This window comes from Marmota monax, unplaced genomic scaffold (assembly GCF_021218885.2).
Source record: "Marmota monax isolate L192 unplaced genomic scaffold, Marmota_monax_Labrador192_F-V1.1 WCK01_AAM20220418_F8-fsc00231, whole genome shotgun sequence".
In the NCBI taxonomy this organism is placed as follows: domain Eukaryota; kingdom Metazoa; phylum Chordata; class Mammalia; order Rodentia; family Sciuridae; genus Marmota; species Marmota monax.
Genome location: NW_026693458.1, coordinates 626355 through 646320, shown reverse-complemented (window position 1 = coordinate 646320; position 19966 = coordinate 626355). Strand labels below are relative to the sequence as shown.

General features: G+C 40.1%; 1 protein-coding gene across 2 annotated transcripts in view; it reads left to right on the top strand.

Moving 5' to 3' along the window:
• The window catches only part of Fam120a (family with sequence similarity 120 member A), a 103864-nt gene that overhangs the window by 10285 nt on the left and 73613 nt on the right, over positions 1 to 19966 (top strand). For both annotated transcript variants that reach the window (XM_046457712.2, XM_046457713.2), the window contains exons 2-3: positions 6537 to 6783; positions 9719 to 9801. In XM_046457712.2, coding sequence (XP_046313668.1) covers positions 6537 to 6783; positions 9719 to 9801 — 330 coding nt within the window. The remainder of the gene's footprint in view (positions 1 to 6536; positions 6784 to 9718; positions 9802 to 19966) is intronic.

Genomic DNA, 19966 nt, shown 5'->3' with positions numbered 1-19966 from the left:
TAGGTTGATTCTATTTACCTCGTGAGACTCCACCACGTCATTTGCCACAGTAGCGGCACAGCTGTTACTTTCCCACCTTGGTGCCCAAGAGTTCCATTTCTCCACATGCTCACCAACACTTCTTATCACCTGTTTTTAAATTAAGTTTGGGGGTAGTAGCCACCCTGAGAGTGAGGTGGTGTCTTGGGGTTTTGGTCACTAGCGAAGTTGAGTGTCTTTGCATGCATCATGCCCTTGTTTTAAGAGAAATGCTTTTCTTTGCTTCAGAGCTCACTGCATTCAGTTCTTATGGAATGAAGAAGGTCTGCAAGTTGTGATTGTGCAGCCCTGATTTGAGATTTCCTGAGGGGAGAGACTGCCACATGTATCCTAACAGTAAATTGCCCTTTTAAAGAGAGTCAACCCAAGCATCTCCCATCAGATTGGAATTGACTTTTCTGTTCTCATTCATGAGTTGGATCACAGTAGAGAACAGAAGCCTGAGAGTTAAATTTTACCACCTAATACCTGTTGATTAGAGTTCGGTTGACTAAAGGTCAAAGCCTGTTTTTTTTTTTTTTCCTGTAAGCAATAAGATGGGGTTAATTTATATCTCCTAACTCAGACAGCTGGCTGGAGGATATGTCATTTTATTCTTGGAGCTAGTATAAAATTATTCTGAGGAAAAGCCACATAGGGCATTGTTTCTTTGTGTCAAAGAACTCTATGACAAGCCCTAGTGAAAAGTATCCAGAAACCTGTTTCATGTAGCTTCCTTAAAAGATAGTAACTGACATGTATCTAGTGTTCAGTACTCAGAAGGATGCCGAGCTGTTGACATGCCTGTTGACATGCGCTGTGGAGCTACCCTGGAGGGGGAGGAATGCTTTTATTTTTGCAGATGAAGAAGTGGAAGTACAGAAAGTGTTACTGAAGTTGGCAGTGGACACCTCATTGTCCAAGTGTCTTCCCTGGGGATCAGGAGTCAGCAACAGTGCTGAGTGTTACTTGTGCAGGACTGTCCCCATTGTCACTTTTTAAGAATTGACAAATAATTAACACTTGCCAAGTAAGGTTGGGAACTTTTTAGCCTTTATTCCTTGTAAAATTGGAGTTTTGATGGTTCTGTCTTTTTAAAATAATGACATTAAAACTATTGATTAAAAGATTCACCCAGGATTCTGTGGTAATTTATAATAGCATAAAATTATTATCTTAAACTAAATATAAAATACATCCTTGGGTCCCAAAATGGGATTTTGCCGCGGCTTTGACTTTTTAGTGCTAAGGGTGCTATTCCTTTCCTGGAAAGGGTGGGAGGAGAGGCTGCTGGCTGGAGCCCTGAGTGGGACCCTGGCTCCTCCTCCCTCCCGGTCCTGGACTGGAGTGTGAGATGTGGACAGGAGTTTGACTTCCTTGATCTTGAGGACTTCTAATGCACAGATGGTCTCAGTGTTTACCTGCGCTTCCCAGTAGTGAGGCAGCTCAAATCAAAGTCTGATTTACCAGCTGGGCTTGCGACAGGGGAGGCTAAGGCAGGAGGATCACAAGTTTCCAGCCTCAGCAATTTAGTGAGATCCCTGTCTTGTCCCTTTGAGGAGTTTGGGGGTAGAATAACCCAGGAGTGCGGTCATTTCTTGACACACCAGGATCAGCTGGTTGGAGTGCTCTCTCTGGTCTGGTGCGCCTTTTCCCCTTGCTTATTTGTGGCACCCTCCTTTGGAGGCAGACAAGTCAGGCCCACATACACCCAGGCCCACATACAGTGGGGGTGGAGGCCGGCAGGATTAATCAGCTTCTGTTCTGGAAGGGATTATTTGGATTCCTCTGTAGGGAACATTTGTGTCTTCTTCCCCCCTCATTTATCTCATCAGCATATCAGTCGGAAGCAGTTTATTTGGGGCTGTGATCAGTCACGTTGTCCACCATGTGGCTTGCATTATAAGGTTGGTTCTGGGACACTCCCTGTCCTTTGGTTTGGGGGCTTTTCCTTGCCTTGGCCCTACAAGATGCCTCAGGTGTGTCTGTTTCCTGGCATCTGTGCTGAGCTCAGGGAGGTCTGTGTGTCACCAGGGCCTCCAGCAGCTCCATGGTGAGTGCCCCTCCCCCACATCTCCAGGCTGGCCCGGTGTGGCCTCTGCCTCCGCTTATCTGTACCCTCTTCCTCTGCCAGGTACCCTTTGCATCTGTCCAGGTGTTCTTACAAAGCAGTTTCAAAATCATTAACAGGGCCCTGGGGGGAGACCTTGCCAAGCAGAGGCGGTGTTTGTCTAGCCTTCGGGCTTCCTCAGTGAGGTTGCTTCACTTCTGTACGATGCAGCTCCATGCACTGGTCAGTCTGTGTTCCTCTCTGGCACTCCCCTCCCACATCATGGTTGATTTGTTTTTTAATTTGCATACAGGTTCATTCTTTGTGATGAACAGTTGTTTGAGTTTTGACAAATGCAGGGAGTTGTCTTGTCCCCACATTGTCCCCACCATCTCTGGGTTGTCAACATTTAACTTTTCGCTTCATGTTTTTTGTGGTTTTCTTCTGTAGATCTTTTTTCCTCCTTAATTGAGTAATTGCTGAAGCAAACTTCCATTATTCACCCATTGAGAAGGTTAAGCTGTTATCCTTGTGGGGTTTTTTGTTTTGTTTTTGGTGCTGAGGATTGAACCCAGAACCTGGCACTTGCTGAATGTGCTTTACCATGAGCTACCCTAGCCTTACCCTTGTGGGTTTTTTTTTTTGTTTTTTTTTTTAATTTTTGTAGTTGTAGGTGGACAGAACGCCTTTATTTGTTTATTTATATGTTATGCTAAGGATCAAACCCAGTGCCTCACACATACTAGGCAAGTGCTCTGCCACTGAGCTACAGCTTCATCCCCTTCTTATGGTTTTTAATGTCCTGTTGCGTTTGCATTTTCTCAGATAAGGCATAATGAATTTTAACAGGTGGAGGGGTGTATGAGAATTCTAGAAGTTGAAGGATCCTTGAAGAGCCATCAGGTTTTACCTTGGGGATTGTGCAGTTTATATGGCAGGTTGGGTATGGAGTCTGAGCTGGAGCCCAGACATTTCCACGCTTCTTGGAGACTCAGGAGAATGGACCTGCTCCTGCCTTTGCTGTAGGTTGGATGCCTCCCTTCTTGGGAGTGGCTCCTTTATCTTTTGTTTCAGGACATTAGGTCTCATAGTCAGCTATTTGTTTCATGCTCTGTGTACTTTGGGGAGGGTTAAGATATTGTTAATCATTTGCAAATTAGAGTTGTAGTGAATTATTAATGGTTTATGCACTTTGCTTTTGAATGTCAATCTGAAATTGAATGTTCTGAATGAGCATTCTGTAGGCTGGGGAGAGGAGGTGACTGTGAAGAGCTCCATGTACCATTTTCCTTTAATAAGGTTCTACTGGATTTCTGTCTCTAATACAAGATCGTATCTTATTAATCTTTAGATAATTTAAGAAATCTTCAGAGACCCACAAAAATGTGACAGTTTTTACTTCTTTCAGTTTTTACTGGGTGTCTGCTGTCCATAAAGATGCACTCTGGTCCTTGTCCTCTGGGGAGAGCCAGGTCAGACTGCCCAAAGTGCTGTAGAGTGTGGTGTGCTTTCCAATAGGACACCACCAGCTTTTTAAGCATAATTATGTTCCCTGATACAACTGTGTTGGGTTTTGCTTTTTCCTTTCTACCCTGGTTCCATAAATACAGTTTTACATAGTTGTGAATACATCATCCTGTTGTGGTACAGCCGGAAGTTGATTTTAAGTTGAATTTAATTTTTCATTCAGTACAGTCACCATATTGTATTCTGGAGTGATTTTGTTGCAGTAATTCACTTGCAGGTCAGCATGGGAAAAGAAAGAAGAAGCAGAGCAAGCAAAGCAGCAGCAGAAAAAAAGTCCTTTATTGTGTACAGCAATCTTTTTATAGTATTGTGAACAAAGAAGGTAGCCTTCCAACATCAATAAATCAGGTCTTTCAGCTAATTAAACATAGCATACAGAAGTTTTACTTTCTAATCAGAAGTGACCCGCTTCTCATGGCTAATCTATTCTTGGCCCGGAGTATGTTGAGCTCTGCTCTTTGTTAAGAACAGATAATAAAATTTTTCTCAGCGCCCTCCTAGCCCACTTGGCAGAACATCCCGTTTGCAGGCAAGCCCTCCCAAGGACAGCAGACACCTCGTTTTCAAGCATGTCCGCTGTTACCTATCTATACCTTGACAGAATATCCTGTTTGCAGGCAAACTCCATCAAGGACAGGAATAGTAACGCAGTCACATCTGATTCTCTACAGATTTGATATTTTATTGTGGCATTTTCCCTCTGTTTCTCCACATCCACTGCGGTTGCTGTATGTGCCTGTCTCCATAATGTTAATTTGCTTCTTTCCTGTAGAAGTTAATGTGATCATTTTTATGCTTCTAATATTTTATTTGGCGGTTTGGTTTTTCAGGCTCTATTTCCTGGAGTGAGGTTACTGGGTCAAAGAGTATGAATGTTTTACAGCTCTTGAGATATAATTGCCACCATTTTACAGCGCTCACAGCATTATTTGAAAGTGATGGGTTAGACTTGATCTCAGCCAACTCTTAGACTTCATCTTTGACCCCAGGTGGAGTTCATTGTGTCTCTCTGCTGGGCATGTGCACGCCCACTTTGGGGCCATTGCACTTGCCCCAGGTCTGTGTGGATGGGCTCCTGGAAACCCTCTCAGGGCCTCCTCTTTCTTCAGGTCTTTATTGAAAAAGCCACTCTGCGTTAGAAGGCTTCATCCCATTCTGGTACAGCACTGGTGGGAGTTCTTCTCCATCCCATGAATTTTGTAGCCCAAGGACTGCGAAGAGTAAGCAACCGGGAGATGAGCCGTGGGCAGCTGGACTCCCTCAGCATGGAGGTGGATCTGCTCTGAGTCAGTTTCTTGGAGGAAGGGTGCTAATAAACTACCTCACAGATATAAATATGGAATATGCATACTCCTGTGTTTTTGTTCTGTACCACCACCTACAAGGTGCATGGATCTTAAGAACCAGTGGTCACCTGCCTTTTCTAGAAGTCCTGGGAGGAGAGGTGGGAGTGGTGACTCACTGTCTCCTCTCATTTTCGGGTCTGTTTATAGAGTATACAGACTTACTATTAAAGATATCTGGAAAACAGCCAGTGGTTTCTAGTGATTTTAAAACACTTACAACACCACTCTAAATACAAAGTTCTGTGTAGTAACATCATTTGAGGTAAAGAACTTGAACTTGGAGATTACCATATCTGGAAGTGAGAGAATAAAGCTGGCCTGATTTTAGCATTTTTTTTAAGCTGTACTTTTTGGTCATAGCTGGTGTTTAGTGTTTTTAGATGTAGGGATAAAACAGCATCCTCTTATTCTAAGGAAGAAAACTCAGGAAGTTATGTTTCCTTTAAATAAGTATCTTCCAATAGGCTTTCTTTGCCTCTCAGATTTCATTACAGCTAACATTTCAGTAAGATTTAGTAACCACTTGTATTATGAAAGTCACTGAGAACTGAGATTAAGTGCTGTCCAGTGGAATTTTCAGAACTGATGGAAATGTTCTATTCTTTGATATCCAGGCACTCTGTTAGGTACTGGTCATGTCACTGTCAAATGCTGTAAGTTGATTTTGAGTTTAATTTTTTCTTCAGTATAGTCATTTTAGGTTAAGGGCACATGTGTTCCTCCACGAAGGCTCTGTAGAGAGTTAATTTTCCATTGTTAACTGAATCACCTGATTTAGTATAAAAGTTTGTTCTTTAAAATACTTTATCTAGGGGCTGGGGTTGTGGCTCAGTGGTAGAGCACTTGCCTGACATGTGTGAAGCCCTGGGTTCATTCCTCAGCACCACATACAAATAAATAGATAAATGAATAAATAAATAATCCATTTACAACTAAAAAATATTTTTAAAACAATACCTTATTTATTGTAGAAACAATAGATAAACCTTCCAGGATTTTTGTTGGAAAAATGAGCATAATAAATAGCAGAAAAGAAATCTGTGGCTTTGGACTTGAAATATTTTAGAAGAACATTTTTTTTCCAGTTATTTCTGGGACTGTGGCAATTGCAGAGGACTTTCTGCTTTTCAGAGGCGTTGCTTCTCTCTTTCCTCCATGGTGTCCTAGAAATCTGAGCTGGTATGTATGCTCCACGGTGGGGATTCAATAGAAATAAAGAACATTTGGCTTACATTTTTCATCACTAAAGTGACAGTGATTTAGAGCTAGGAGAGGGATAATATTCAGCCTTTGCTTCTTTTAAAAACCCTTCTGATTCTTGTACCTATTTGACACATTTGGTTTATTTTGAAGAAATTGTTTTGTTTGCATGGAAGGCAGATGGCTTCTTTGTCTTCTATACTCTATTTTCCTTCCCTTTTCCCTCCCTCGTTCTGTTTCCCTCTCCTCCTTCCTTCAGAAGGAAGAGTGGACTTTTTGACTATTTGGCTTTTTTGGATAGTCTGTAATTTTCCAGCTTCTGTACAGACATGTCTGCTGTTGAACATTCTGCTGTAAGTTTTACCACATCTGATGAAGTTTTCTTCTCTGTGCAGGTTGCACAGAGCATTGAGGATCACCATCAAGAAGTGATTGGTTTCTGCAGAGAGAACGGTTTCCATGGCTTGGTGGCCTACGACTCCGATTATGCACTGTGCAACATCCCCTACTACTTCAGTGCCCATGCCCTCAAGCTGAGCCGCAACGGGAAAAGTCTCACAACAAGCCAATATCTGATGCATGAAGTTGCCAAGCAACTGGACCTGAACCCAAATCGTTTTCCTATTTTTGCTGCTCTGTTAGGTAGGTGGAACATTGTGAAAAAATATACTGTGAGCATTCTGATCTTTGAAATATTTCAGTGCTTGAATCATTTGGTTGTATATCTTAAATTTAAAAGAACCAATGAATAGGCTCTTCCTTAGCATTCTTTACTTCAGATTTTTTGGCATGACTGACAAAGGGGTATTTTTGTTCTTAAGAAATCATTTACGTGGGCTGAGGATATAGGCTTGCATGCACAAGGCACTGGTTTCAATCCGTAGCACCACAAAAAAAGAAAAAAAGAAAAAAGAATTCATTTATGTAGTGTTCTGTCTGGGCTGAAAACTTACTTTGTGAATAAATTTAAAAGTTTTGGAAAAATAACATTTTTTAATTACAGGTATGCCTACTATGAATATTAGGGCATTTAAGCCTTTGGCATAAATTATGTTAATAATAGAGGAAAATATGCCATGCAGTTAGCACTGTTATGTTCACCACCATCTTTAGGATACTCACTACTTAAAAGAAAAACAATTGCCTTAAAAGGAAGAATAAAAATTAAGTAAATTTATAAATTAAAATTCCTTTGGGAGAACTACTTATGTTATAATCAATGTTGAAATCTGGTATTTTTTAATATTTATTTTTTAGTTTTAGGTGGACACAATATCTTTATTTTACATTTATGTGGTGCTGAGGATTGAACCCAGTGTCTTGTGCATGCTAAGCAAACACTCTACCACTGAGCTACAACCCAAGCCTGAAATCTTGTTTTAACTAAGATTTTATATATTAATTTCTTTTCTTAATAAGTTTCGAAGAGTAATATTTATTCTTTGACTTTGTGTGGTTATTGTTTTTTTTAATCTCTTCTGTCAATTATTTTTCTGTGCTTGCTGTGTGCATGTCTCAAGCTCTAATTTGCAGAGTGTATAATAATTGTTTCCACACATAAAGTATATTTAGGAGTGAGGCACTCTTGTGATTAGACTTCCTAATTCTGATGGGACTTGGGGCTTTTTTGGGCACATGGGAGAGAACTTTTGGAAACTGCATGATCTTTTAGTTTGTGTTCTATAGAGGTTAGCAGCCTAATGTGGCCTGCTTGAGAGGGAAATTACATTGCAGAATTTATAGAAATTTCTAGTTGTCAGAAAGATTTCCAAAACAGTTTTAAGTTTTATTATATAATGGCCAATCAACAAAATTTTGATTTCGCAAGTTTGTTTATGTGGATCTAATTTCAAATGTAAATTTTTAGAGAACTTGTGACTTTTGGGATTTGAAGGTTTAAAACTAATCTAAGTGTATTTGCAAATATTAAAATACAAAAGGATACTTCCTTTGATGTTAAAAGTGAGTATATGGGTAGCACAATTTATGAAAAGTTCTGTATTTGCTTAGGTTATGAAGAATGACTTTTGTATGTTAGTGAACTTTCAAAGGATATGAAATTGCATATTCTTAGAACATGGATACCTGAACTAATTTGAAATGTGAAAGATACTTTTATTATCTTATTTAAGAAATGTTGAATATGTTTTTTGGGAGGTAATGCCAGCTTATACTTTTCTAGCTAACTACATTGTGAACTTTCGAAATAAATGAAAATCAATAATAATATTTCACCTAATTAATTTGAGTCTTGGAGTCTCTTCAGAAAGTTTAGGCAAGTTACAGGTTAAACTCTTAATTTTAAGAGTGAGGTTTTCTATTTTATTTTATTTTTTAAAAAATTTTTTAGTTGTCAGTGGACCTTTATTTATTTTTTTAAATTTATTTATCCAGTGCTGAGAATCGAACCCAGTGCCTCACACATGCTAGGCAAGTGCTGTACCACTGAGCCACAACCCCAGCCTGAGGTTTTCTATTTTAGAAAAGAGAAGGCTCATTTTTCTTTTTTCCTCCCATAATAGAAAGTTTACACTTTGGTTTTGGGAAAGTTGAGTGTAATAGTCGTTCATATATTTAACTCAAGTTTTCATAGAGTCTGCTGTGGATGTTAGAATTGGCTTAATATTTTTTTCAATTTAAATCTTCACAAAAGACTTCTGACACTTCATGTTTCATAGTAAAATAGTGCAGTCCAGTAACAGCAGGAAGCAACACAAAGCACAGTCAGCCTGAGCGGATCAACGGGACATCCTGCTACTTCATTGCCTGTTTTATGTGGTGATGCATTTGGAATATTATGATGTAGCAGTGTTGCATATGATCTCAGCTTGTTTTTGCTTTCTGTCAGCAGCTAATTAATGAATCTGCTGTCTTAATGTGGAGGTGATTAAGTCATGTTAGAAAAATCAAGAGTTATTTAGGAAATTGCTGTTTTTAAGTTGCAAAGAGGTAACTAACCTACAGATGTTAGTGTATCAGGCATTCAAGCACTACTGGGAAAACAGTATTCCCTCAAAAATGCAGTTTGTCTCAGTTGAAAGCTGTTCTTATTTGGTGACTGACAGCATTCTAGTGATAGGTGGCATGGGTGAGCATTGTTGTAGGATGTGCCTTCTCACATGTAATCAGGGGTGGTGACCAATAGTCATTGACATTTGTCATTTAATTTTGCTAAGGAAGATTTTATAATTGTGCCGAGTCCACATTTTACTGTTGTTCCTGAGTGCACAAAATTTTGAGCCACAGCTGTTTCTTGAAGAGATGAACACTTGGATTTGGCATCAGGGTGTTATCAGACTGACTTTTTGCAAATTGGTATTTGTTTAACACTGGGCTGGAAAGTTGCTTAGGTTTGTAGTTCTATGCAGTCCTTAGTGTGAATGTTGTTGAAACTCTACTGGAAGTTCACATTGTACTTGAGTTGGTTGTATGTTGCTTTATGTTAAAAAGTAAAGAAATATTCTCCTTTTCTGTTTGGAAATTTTAGTGATATATTGACAAGCAAGCATGTAGTGAGTTGTTTAGGCATTTCTGTGTCATTTGTTACTATTTTACGTGATTCATGTTTGTATTCTAGGAAATCACATACTACCTGATGAAGATCTGGCTTCCTTTCATTGGAGTTTACTTGGTCCAGAACATCCACTAGCCTCACTGAAGGTATAGACTTCATTTGATCTCCATCTATAGCAGTCGACTCTTAACTTTTGCTTTTACACTAATATTATAAGTCACGCCCTTTATTGTAGAAGGAAATGGCAGTTAGCAGTGTCATGTTTCCCCATCTCAGGAACTGAGCAGCCTTAAAGAACAAAAAGAACAATCCTCCTTTCTTCCCTGTTTCCAACGCCTGTATGTTAGAAAATTATCAATTCCCTGAATTCTCCGGGAGGAATGCTTTGTGCCTACACAGAAGGAAATCTTTGAGCTAAAGTTTCTGAATATTAATTTTTTTACTTGCAATATTCACTTTCAACAAGTGTTATAGTTATTTGCTACTCATATCAATGTATTTTAGTATAGTCTGAGAAATTTCATAGCTTTCTTACCAATTTTCAATTTAAATCTTCACAAAAGACTTCTGACTAAACAGTATAATTTAATGCTTATTGGATGATAAGGGAGATCCAAATTCATTAGAGAACGGGTTCATTTGTACTTTTTTTTAAATTAACAGTATATTTTCTTACCTTTCTTTCAATTTTCTCCCTGTTTATGATAGTAATGAACATCAGACAAGAGGTACTTCACTCTGATTTTCTGAAGTGAGGCAGTTCATGTGTTGATGTGAGCTAATAGTAATGAGTGAGATTGGTAGGAGCCCCCAGGCACTTCATGTTGCTCTCGCTGGTGATTCCTGTGATTGTAATTGTCACTGGTTGGGTATAAGTGCCTTGGAATTAGGAAGACAGGTAGGTGGGCTTTATATCTGTTTCTAGCTCTGAAACTAACTATTTGGTCTAGGCAAGGAGCGTGGAAATGAATGTTTTCTATCGGCGGGCTTTCTTGCGAAGTTCTTAGTTCTTCAGAATGGCCCTCTATAAACAGTTTTCATTGGTGTTGACTTCAAATTGGAGTTTTTCTTCCTACACTTTCATTTATACTTAACTGTTGATTCCTGAAGTTTCAAGCATACTCTCTCTGCTACAGCTTTCATTTTGTTCCTTTTTCATCTTTTGTTGGTGTGCTGCAGAACATTCTCCCTTTAAAATTTTTTTTTTTTTTTTTTTTGGTTATACATGGTCATAATACCTTTATTTTGTTTATTTAGTTTTTTTTTTTTTTTTTCCAAATGTGGAGCTGGGGATTGAACTCAGTGCCTCACGCATGCTAGGCAAGCGCTCTACCACTGAGCCACTACCCCAGCCTATGTTCTCCTTTTTACTCTAATAGTTTTAGGTTCAAACTGTTTTCAACTTGTGTTTGAAAGTTGGCTTTCCCACCCGCTCTTATTAGAAATCACTTGTTTTCTTCTTCTTTTTTTTTTTTTTTTTTCTTTTTTGGTCCTTGAAGGAGAAAAGTTCTATTTGCTATGGGCAGTAGAGTCCCTCCCATATGTTCTCAGGATTGAAGTGGTAGGGTCTGAAGTGTTGCCCCTCAGCTCTCCGGGATACCACGGCTGACTTGCAGACTGGGAGAGTGCAGTCTGTAATCAGTGGTGCTTCAGAGAGCTGCACCCATGCGCATTGAGGCTGGTAAGCACTGTGCTATTACAAGTGGAGATAGTCGTGTAGGCTTGCTTCTCTCTCTCTCTCTCTTTTTTTAATCTTTTATTGATCTTATTTTTTTAAATACACGACAGCAATGGAATGCTTTCAATTCTTATTACACATATAGAGCACGATTTTTCATATCTCTGTATATAAAGTATGTTCACGCCAATTTATGCCTTTATACATGTACTTTGGTTTTTTTTGCATTACAATTCTTAATACACATATATACCACAATTTTTCATATCTCTGTATATAAAGTATGTTGACACCCAATTCAAGTCTTCAATTTTGGCTCAATAATTGTTGGTATCTTGCAATAAAGTGTATGTGTATGTGTGTGTGTGTGTGTGTGTGTGTACACACACATACCTAAACTGTTAAGGTTTAGGTATGAAGCGCCCCCACAAAGTTCCCAAGCCAGTGCAGAAATATTGAAGAGGTGAAATAACCGTATTATAAGAGCTGTAACCTAGTCACTCGATCCTAGTTTGAATGACTGCAGGCAGGTGGGGGGTAGCTGGAGGACAGTGGGGCTGTGCCCACGAAGTGTTCATCTTCCCTGTGGCTCCTCTGCTTTTTGGCCACAGAGAACAGCAGTGCTCCTCCACCACACCCTTCTGCCATGAGGATCTCCCTCACCTTGAACCCAGAGCAATGGAGTTGGCATTCCATGGACTAACCTTCTGAACACATGAGCCAAAATAAACTTTTCCTTCTGTAAGTTGTCTTGTTGGGTATTTTTGTTACAGCAACTCTGGAGACGAGGCATGTTTGAAGCCAGCCTCAGCAACTTAGCGAGACCTTGACTCAAAATAAGACATAAAAAAAAAAAAAGAAAAAGGCTAAAGATACAGTTCAGTGGTGAAGTGCCCCTGGGATAAATCCCCAGGAAACCCCCACTTAAAATAAACTAAAATAAAAAGCTTTGTTTTTACTCAGACTGTTTGGAATCAAGTTGCAGATATTAAAATGCTCCACCTTTGGAGACTTTGGCTTGCATCTCCACCACCTAAAAATAAAGACCTTCTTTCAGTCATTTTGCTATTTATTGCATCAGTTGAATTATTAATAATTCCCTAGAACCATGAATTTGAATATTAAATCCATGTTCAAATTTTTTCAGTTGTTCTCCAAAAGTTATTTATGGTCGTGGTGTATTTTTTTTTTTTTTTAAGTCAGGATCCAGTCAAGTGTTATGCATTGTAATTGTGTGTATTTTTGAAATTAGCTGGGTATTTTTATGACAAAATGGAGCAGTGGTTCAAAGAAACTTTTCCAGTTACTTGATAAGCTGTAGGATTTTTAGTCACATTCTGAAATACAAGCACTCTGGCTTTGAGATGATTTTAGAAATTGCATTTCTTGCCACTTCTGTGTTTTGACCTTTTTTGGGGGTGGGGAAGGGCTACCAGGGATTGACTCAGAGGCACTCAACCACTGAGCCAAATGCCAGCCCTATTTTGTATTTTATTTAGAGACGGGGTCTCACTGAGTTGCTTAGTACCTTGCTTTTACTGAGACTGGCTTTGAGCTTCCTGCCTCAGCCTCCCAAGCCACTGGGATTACAGGCATGTGCCACTGCACCCGGCTCATGTTTTGACCTTTTATACACACTTTCTGTGCGCAACATCATTTTGGTCATCTTAATGTAGATGGAGGGAATTAGATGAGATTTTTTTTTTCCACCACGAGCATTACTGTGTGCAGAATTGCATATATCCCATCTGCTATTTTAGCTATTTTTTTCTGTCAGTTATAAAATATATCTTTTGAAAATTTATATAGTTGTTGCTTATATTCATAATATTCTTGAGAATTTTAATTGGCATTTTACATTGGAGCTTTTCTTCCTGCATATTAACTTACATTTAAAACTTTGTTGATTCCTGAAGGTATAAGCAGACTTCCTCTGCCCCATCTCTGATTTTGTTCGTTACTATTTAAAACAGCTTTTCTGAGGCTGGGGTTATGGCTCAGCAGTAGGGCACTCGCCTCACAAGTGCAAGGCCCTGGGTTCAATCCTCAGCACCACATAAAAATGAATGAATGAAGGTATTGTGTCCAACTACAACTAAAAATATGAATATTAAAAAAAAAATAAAACAGCTTTTCTTTTTAATTTCTTACTATGTGTTACACATTAAGTGCTCTGAGTTGATTAGGTATTAAATTCATATAATACCAACCTCTGTGAACAATAATCTAACAGATTGACTTTGGAAAAATACTACATAATGTGATAAAAGGCATGGATCAAGAAGGCTCAAACTTAAGGATACAGAACTAGATAGCCTTAAAATTATCCTACATACTATGTTAAAAAAAAATAAGCAACTAATAAAATTTCCAAGAAAATTTTGTTTTTTTACCATCTGAGGGGAAAAAAATCACAAAATACTGTAGATAGGAAGTCATCAGTGGTCTATAATTTACTTAGTTTGGAATCCTCAGTATACTGGCAACAGTGAATTTTAATTTTTTAAAAATTTGTCTTGTAGATAAGTAGCATTCTTAGACTCATCATTTGATTATTTTATTTTTTTGTGGTGTGGGGATGAAACCCAGCACTTGCTGCATACTGGGCATGTGCTCTACTGTGGAGCTACCCGACTCCCACACCCAGCTCTGAGATTCATCTTTAAACATGTCTTTTCCCACTTCACTGTGTGCCTTGCCATTCACTGAGCTTTCACCCAACCACGTACAACATCTGGAGGCCATGAGGTTCCTTCACTACAGCTCTGGTTCTGCTAAAAGAGTGCTATGTTTACTTTGGGGCTGTATGTGCTGAAATTCTCAAAAATGATCTGAATCGATCAGGAAAGAAAGCTGAAATGTTTAAATCATTGGATAATATTTGCAATGAGTAAAGCTAGGATGGGAACAAATCCTATTTTGTGCTGCCCTATTAGTTAGTGAATCATACTTATTACTGGATTGTGAATGAGATGCTGGACATGTTTAGGACTCCAAATTGTGAGAAAGCAACAGGAAATAACGTGGTTATTCAAGTTTTAAGGTTTTGTCCGAGCTCATTGTAAGTATTAAGAACTGCTAGTAAGCTGGGTGTATTAGTCAGCTTTTTGTTGCTGTGACCAAAATAGCCGATAAGAACATCTTAGAGTAGGAAAAGTTTATTTGGGGTTCACAGTTTCAGAGGTTCAGTCCATGGTTAGCCGACTCCATTGGTTGGGGCCTGAGAACATTATGGCACAGGGTGTGGCGAAGGAAAGCTGCTCAGTGCCAGGGACAAGATTACATTGTTCACCCATGCTCCACCTGCCTACAGTTACCACCCCGTGGTCCATTCAAATTATTAACTTGATTCAAGTTAATTAATATATCAATTCAAATTATTAATCCATTAAGTGGATTAATCCACTGGTAATCTTATAGCCCCCATAATCTAATCATTTCAGTTTTGAATATTCCCACATTGCCTAACAAGTGTGCTTGGGGGAGACATCTTTAGATCCAAACCTTAAGAGTGGGCTTCACATTTTTAGATTTAGAGGTAAAGAATATTCCATTTGTGTTCAGGAAAATGGAAAGCCTTTTCATATAACTTATACAATTCTAGGGCAGGATCGGGTGAGGACCTTCTAAGATTTGGTAAGTTTTATAAATGAAAGAAAGAAAAATAGTGTTATATATTACCCCTATTCTTCTGGAGACGGAAGGTCCCTCACTGTAGTCCTGGTGGCCCAGTGACTGGGCTAATCCTCTGAGCAGGGAGTCTGGCAGCAGCAGAAACAGCAGACTAGAGCCATTGGGTGGGGCCTGAGGGCTGGTCACCCAAACCTGGGCCTGTGCTTTGTTTGCTTTAGGTAAATTACTTTCATTGGCTATAGAAACTTAGAATATTTTACTTACCTGGAATAGTTGGAAATTCTATTTCTAAACAATGGGTAGATCCTCACTTTTCCTGATGCAAGGTTTATAAAGAGTCATAGACTTAAATAAGTAGAACATCCTTCAGTGTGTGTCTTGACTCTGTCATCATGGTGAGCCCTTGCTATATTCACAATAATAAAAACCAGGTCTGTGTTTTGGCCTTTCGAAGAGGCGCCCAGTGCTGGTCCTACCCTGGACTGCTGTGTCCATTTGCTTGGTCTTGGTGGGATAGATTGTTCTGAAAGGGTCATGGAGGCCTTGGGTGGACTACGGTTCCGAAAGCTGAGCTGTCTGTTGGAGCTTGGGCCTGACTTCTGCTAGTGCCCGGTGGTAGGGCAGCCAGTCTGCCTGGGTAGGAAGAACAGTGGCTAGGCAGGTTGCTGAGGACCTCTGTAACCCAGCATGATGGGTGCTCCCAGAGGGTGTGAAGCTGCCAGCCCTGGCGCAAGGCTTCAGATATAAGAATTTTTTTTATTTTGGGTATTTTATTGTTTTAATTTTTTAAAAAATATATATTTATAGTTGTTTGCTGGCTTTACTTATTTTTTTTTAAATTGTAATTTCTTGTTGCCTGTGGTCTTCCTGAGCCTCACTTTCTAGAATGCTTGCTTCATCTGGGTGTTCTGCATTCTCACTTGGGTATTACAAGGCTTCAGTCAGACTGTTATTTGCAGATCACTGTTTTCATTTTACTAGTTTTCTGTTCCTGAACTTCATGTTCAGCTTCATGTATTTTAGTTTCTGTCCCTGTCCATTGTTCTGGAGCCCCAGTAGCCCTGCCTCCTTTCCTGGACCTCCCATCTTGCCTTGGCTGTCCTTGCCCCCAGCTTCACTGCCAGCAGTCGATGGCTTTCTGACGACTGGGTCTGCTTTGGAGATATCCCTGTCCACTCTTGGAGAAACTCCTCCTCCGTTTCAGTGGTAAACATGAACCAGAGACTCCTGGAGGTGACTGTCCTTCCCTCCCCTGGGTCCTCCACCACAGGACTCCCCTGCCTGACCCTCTCACTGTGCTTCCTCTTGCAGTTCAGGGAATGCCCTCCAGCTCCTGGCCTGGCCTGGCCTCTGTCTTAAGGCTGTCCTAGCCGTGGCTAGTTCTCAGTCATCTCCTTTAGGAGCATCTTATCCTGAGGGCAGTCTGTCAAGACACAGCAGGAAAACTTTGTTTTAAATGTGCTTTACCAGGGGCGTTGGCTGTGGCTCAGCATTAGCACACTTGCCTTGCATGTGTGAGGCTCTGGGTTTAATTCTCAGCACCACATATAAATAAATAAAATAAAGATCTATAAACAACTAAGGGAAAAAATATTTTTTAAAAAATGTGCTTTAACAGAAGCCTTCTCCAACTTTAAATTTTTTATGTCTTCATTGTGTTTAAGCTGCGTGTCCGTCAGAGCCAGGGTATAGCAGTTGGGTCTGGTTCTGAGTAGTAAGGAGGCTGGGCATTACAGGGTCTCCAGGACCCAGGAACAGAGAGCAGCCAGCCCTCAGCCTTGCCTTTCAGAGTGGGATCATGGCACCTTTGACACCTTTAAATATATCAAATATTCTTCCTGTTTTTCAAAAACCTAACCTGAATATGGAGAAAAAATGGAGGAGGACAAGATGAGGTGGTTCGGCTAACCCTTCTGGTCTTATTAGTTGCTCTTTATAGTTTTTATATTTCTTTGCTATTTTTACTGTCAAATTGAAGTCTGATAGTAGCTCAGGTCCATCTCTTGAGGCTTCTCAGATGGACGCCCTGGGTGCTGTAACCCCTGCTGCCAGCACTGCAGTTGCAGCCTAGTGCCTGCTGTGCCTGACCCTTGTGCAAGGAGCAGTGGCTGGAGGAGCCTGTGGTCTCAGGCACTGTATGGAGGCACCTTTTGTCCCAGAAGAGCTGCTGAGTGTCAGGCACTTGGAGGCATCATTGTGTGATACATAAGGGAGCTTCGTGGGAGATAGGTTGGTGAGCATGTGGCTTCATCTTTCTGAAGTCAATCCTTTTGAAAATTAAGTTGAATATAAATTGTAAATAAATAAAAAAGATGGGCTTCATTTGTTTTGCCTTTTTCGTCATAGCAGGGTATAGTTTGACTTCATGAACCTTCCAGAGAAGGAACCATTGCTGGCTTATGAGTGTTAAGTTAACTTAATGCAGTCCCTTCCCACTAAGTCATCCTGTTGTTCAGTAAGTAAGGAGCTAAGAAAAACTTCCGAAAATCTAAGAACTTCATGAGTTCTAGAGAAAATAATGCTGAAAGACAAATAAATGAAATACTTGTCTCTTTTTTATTTTTCTTTTTACATAACTTGAATGTGGGGAAAAAAGGGAGACAGACAAAATGGGGTGATTCTACTAAACCTTCTGATCTTATTAATTGATCATCACAGTTTTGACATTTTTTTCCATTTTTATTGCTTTTAGAATTTTGTGTTACCTTTTTTTTCTGATTACAAAAAGAATATGAAAAAAAATCAAACAACATAAAAATAGGTGGAAATGAAAGCTACTTACAACCCAACTCCTGAGAGGCAACCACTTCTAAAAGATAGCTGTTTGATCTTCCAGAATTTTTTTAAATATCCTTAAGTTTTAGGTAGACACAGTATCTTTAATTTTACATTTATGTGATGCTGAGGATTTAACCCAGTGCCTCATGCATGCTAGGCGAGCGCTCTACCACTGAGCCACAACCCCAGCCCCGTACTTCTAGAATTTTTTTAAAAAATGTACATTCTCTTGGTAGTTGTCACTATTGTCATGAACATTAACTACGTATTCTTTTTTTTTTTTTTTTTGTACCAGGGATTGAACCCAGGGGCACTTAACCACTAAGCCACATCCCCAACCCTTTTTTGGATTTTATTTAGAGCAAGGTCTTGCTGAGTTGCTAAGTGCTAGCTGAGGCTGGCTTTGAACTCTTGATCCTCTTGCCTCTCTCTCCCGAGTCGCTGGGATTACAAGTGTATGCCACAGGCCTGGATACCTGTGTGTTCTCAATGGTTCATGTAAACCCTTTAGAGTACAAATTGGCTGTGCGGGGCTTTAAGCTCTGAGGTCTTGAGAACCTGCATTTAGTAAGAAATTTATTCTTTGCTCATTTTTTTATTTATATGTGGAATTGTTAAATGGAATAATTTTAAATACAACACTAAACAAGACTGCTTTCCTTATATCTTCCAATTAGAGATTCCTTCTCTGTTCTCTGTTTAAAAATAAAGGTGCAAGGCGTGCAGTTCTGAGGAATTTGCTGGGATATGTTGGGATGCAGGAGTAGCTTTTCTGATTATGTTTTAGAGGTTATGATGGGTCCTCTGTCACAATGCTGGGAAGAGACGGACATCATATTTCTTTTAGAATGCTCCTACAGGAAGGGGGTCAGACTTCTTTGTGGTCCTCTTCTTGCAGTAGATGGCTGGCTAGTACAGGCAGGGCCCCCAGAAGGAGACCTGCTCAGTCTGAGTGGGTCTGAGATGTGGTGGGGGAGTGGAGCACTGGGGTTAGGGAGTGAATGCAGGACCTCATGAACGCTGGGCAAGCGAGTTCAGCTCTTCAGAGGCCCTTGGAAGAGATGGGAGGAATCATTACGCTGGAATGTTCTGGTTTTATTTTGAATAAGCAGCATAACATCAGTCTTAAAAATAACCGTGTAAACATTTTCCAGCTCATTTCCTACCCTTCAAGGCTGAGGCCTCTGCCCTGTACCTCACCTGCCTCTGGCACTTCCTGCTCAGAATACCCACTTGGCTCTGAATGTCATCACAGCACTGCTTCCTTATCCCTGTCCCGCACTTCCCCTTGTCCCAGGTAGGTGACAGGTTCTGCCCTCACATGCCAACCACACGTTGGAGGCTCCAGGGCAGCTCTCACCCTGGAGGAGGTCACTTTTCATGATACCCGACCACATGTTGATCCCAGCAGCTCCGGCCCTGAGTGTGTGTGCCCTCTGGCTTCATGCTTCTGCCCCCCAGCCTTATCCAGGTTGGCTTCCCTTCCTCATCTTTTTGCCATGTCTGGGAGACACTGGCCTCTCTGTCTTTGGCATGAACTCTCTTCATCTGTACTGGGACCCACAGCTGCAGGTTGTTTTTGCCTCAGCTTTCTTTAGTGGAGTCCCTTCTTCTCCTTGCCTGGACACTGGGTGCTCCCATGGCTACTACTAGAGTATTCCTCTCCCTCTTTGTTTTCAGTAAAGCTTTATTGAGATATATTGTTCACATACCATAAAATCCTAGGACTTCAAACAATTTAATGGTTTTTAGAATTCAGAGTTATGCAATCATTATCCATATCTAATTTTAGAATATTTTTGTTTCCCTCAAAAGGAACCATATACTCAATAATGTTCTTTTTCTCCCCACCCAACCCCAAGGCAAACACTAACATACTTCTGACTCTGTGGCTCATCTATTCTGGACATTTCATTATAAATAGAGTCACATAATATGTGGTGTTCATGTCACGTTTCTTTCACTTGGCATAGTGCTTTCAGTTCCTCCTTGTGGCATATCTCGGCACTGCATTCCTTTTTATGACTGAATAACATTCTGTTTTATGGATATGCCACAGTTTATCCATTCATCAGCTGATGGGCATTCGAGTCATTTCTACTATGGGGTGATTCTAAACAATGCTGCTGTGAACATGTGTGCACAAACTTTTGTGTGTTATGTTTTCAGTTCTCTTGGGTGTAGACCTAGAGTTGACTTGCCTGGGTCACGTGGAAATACTG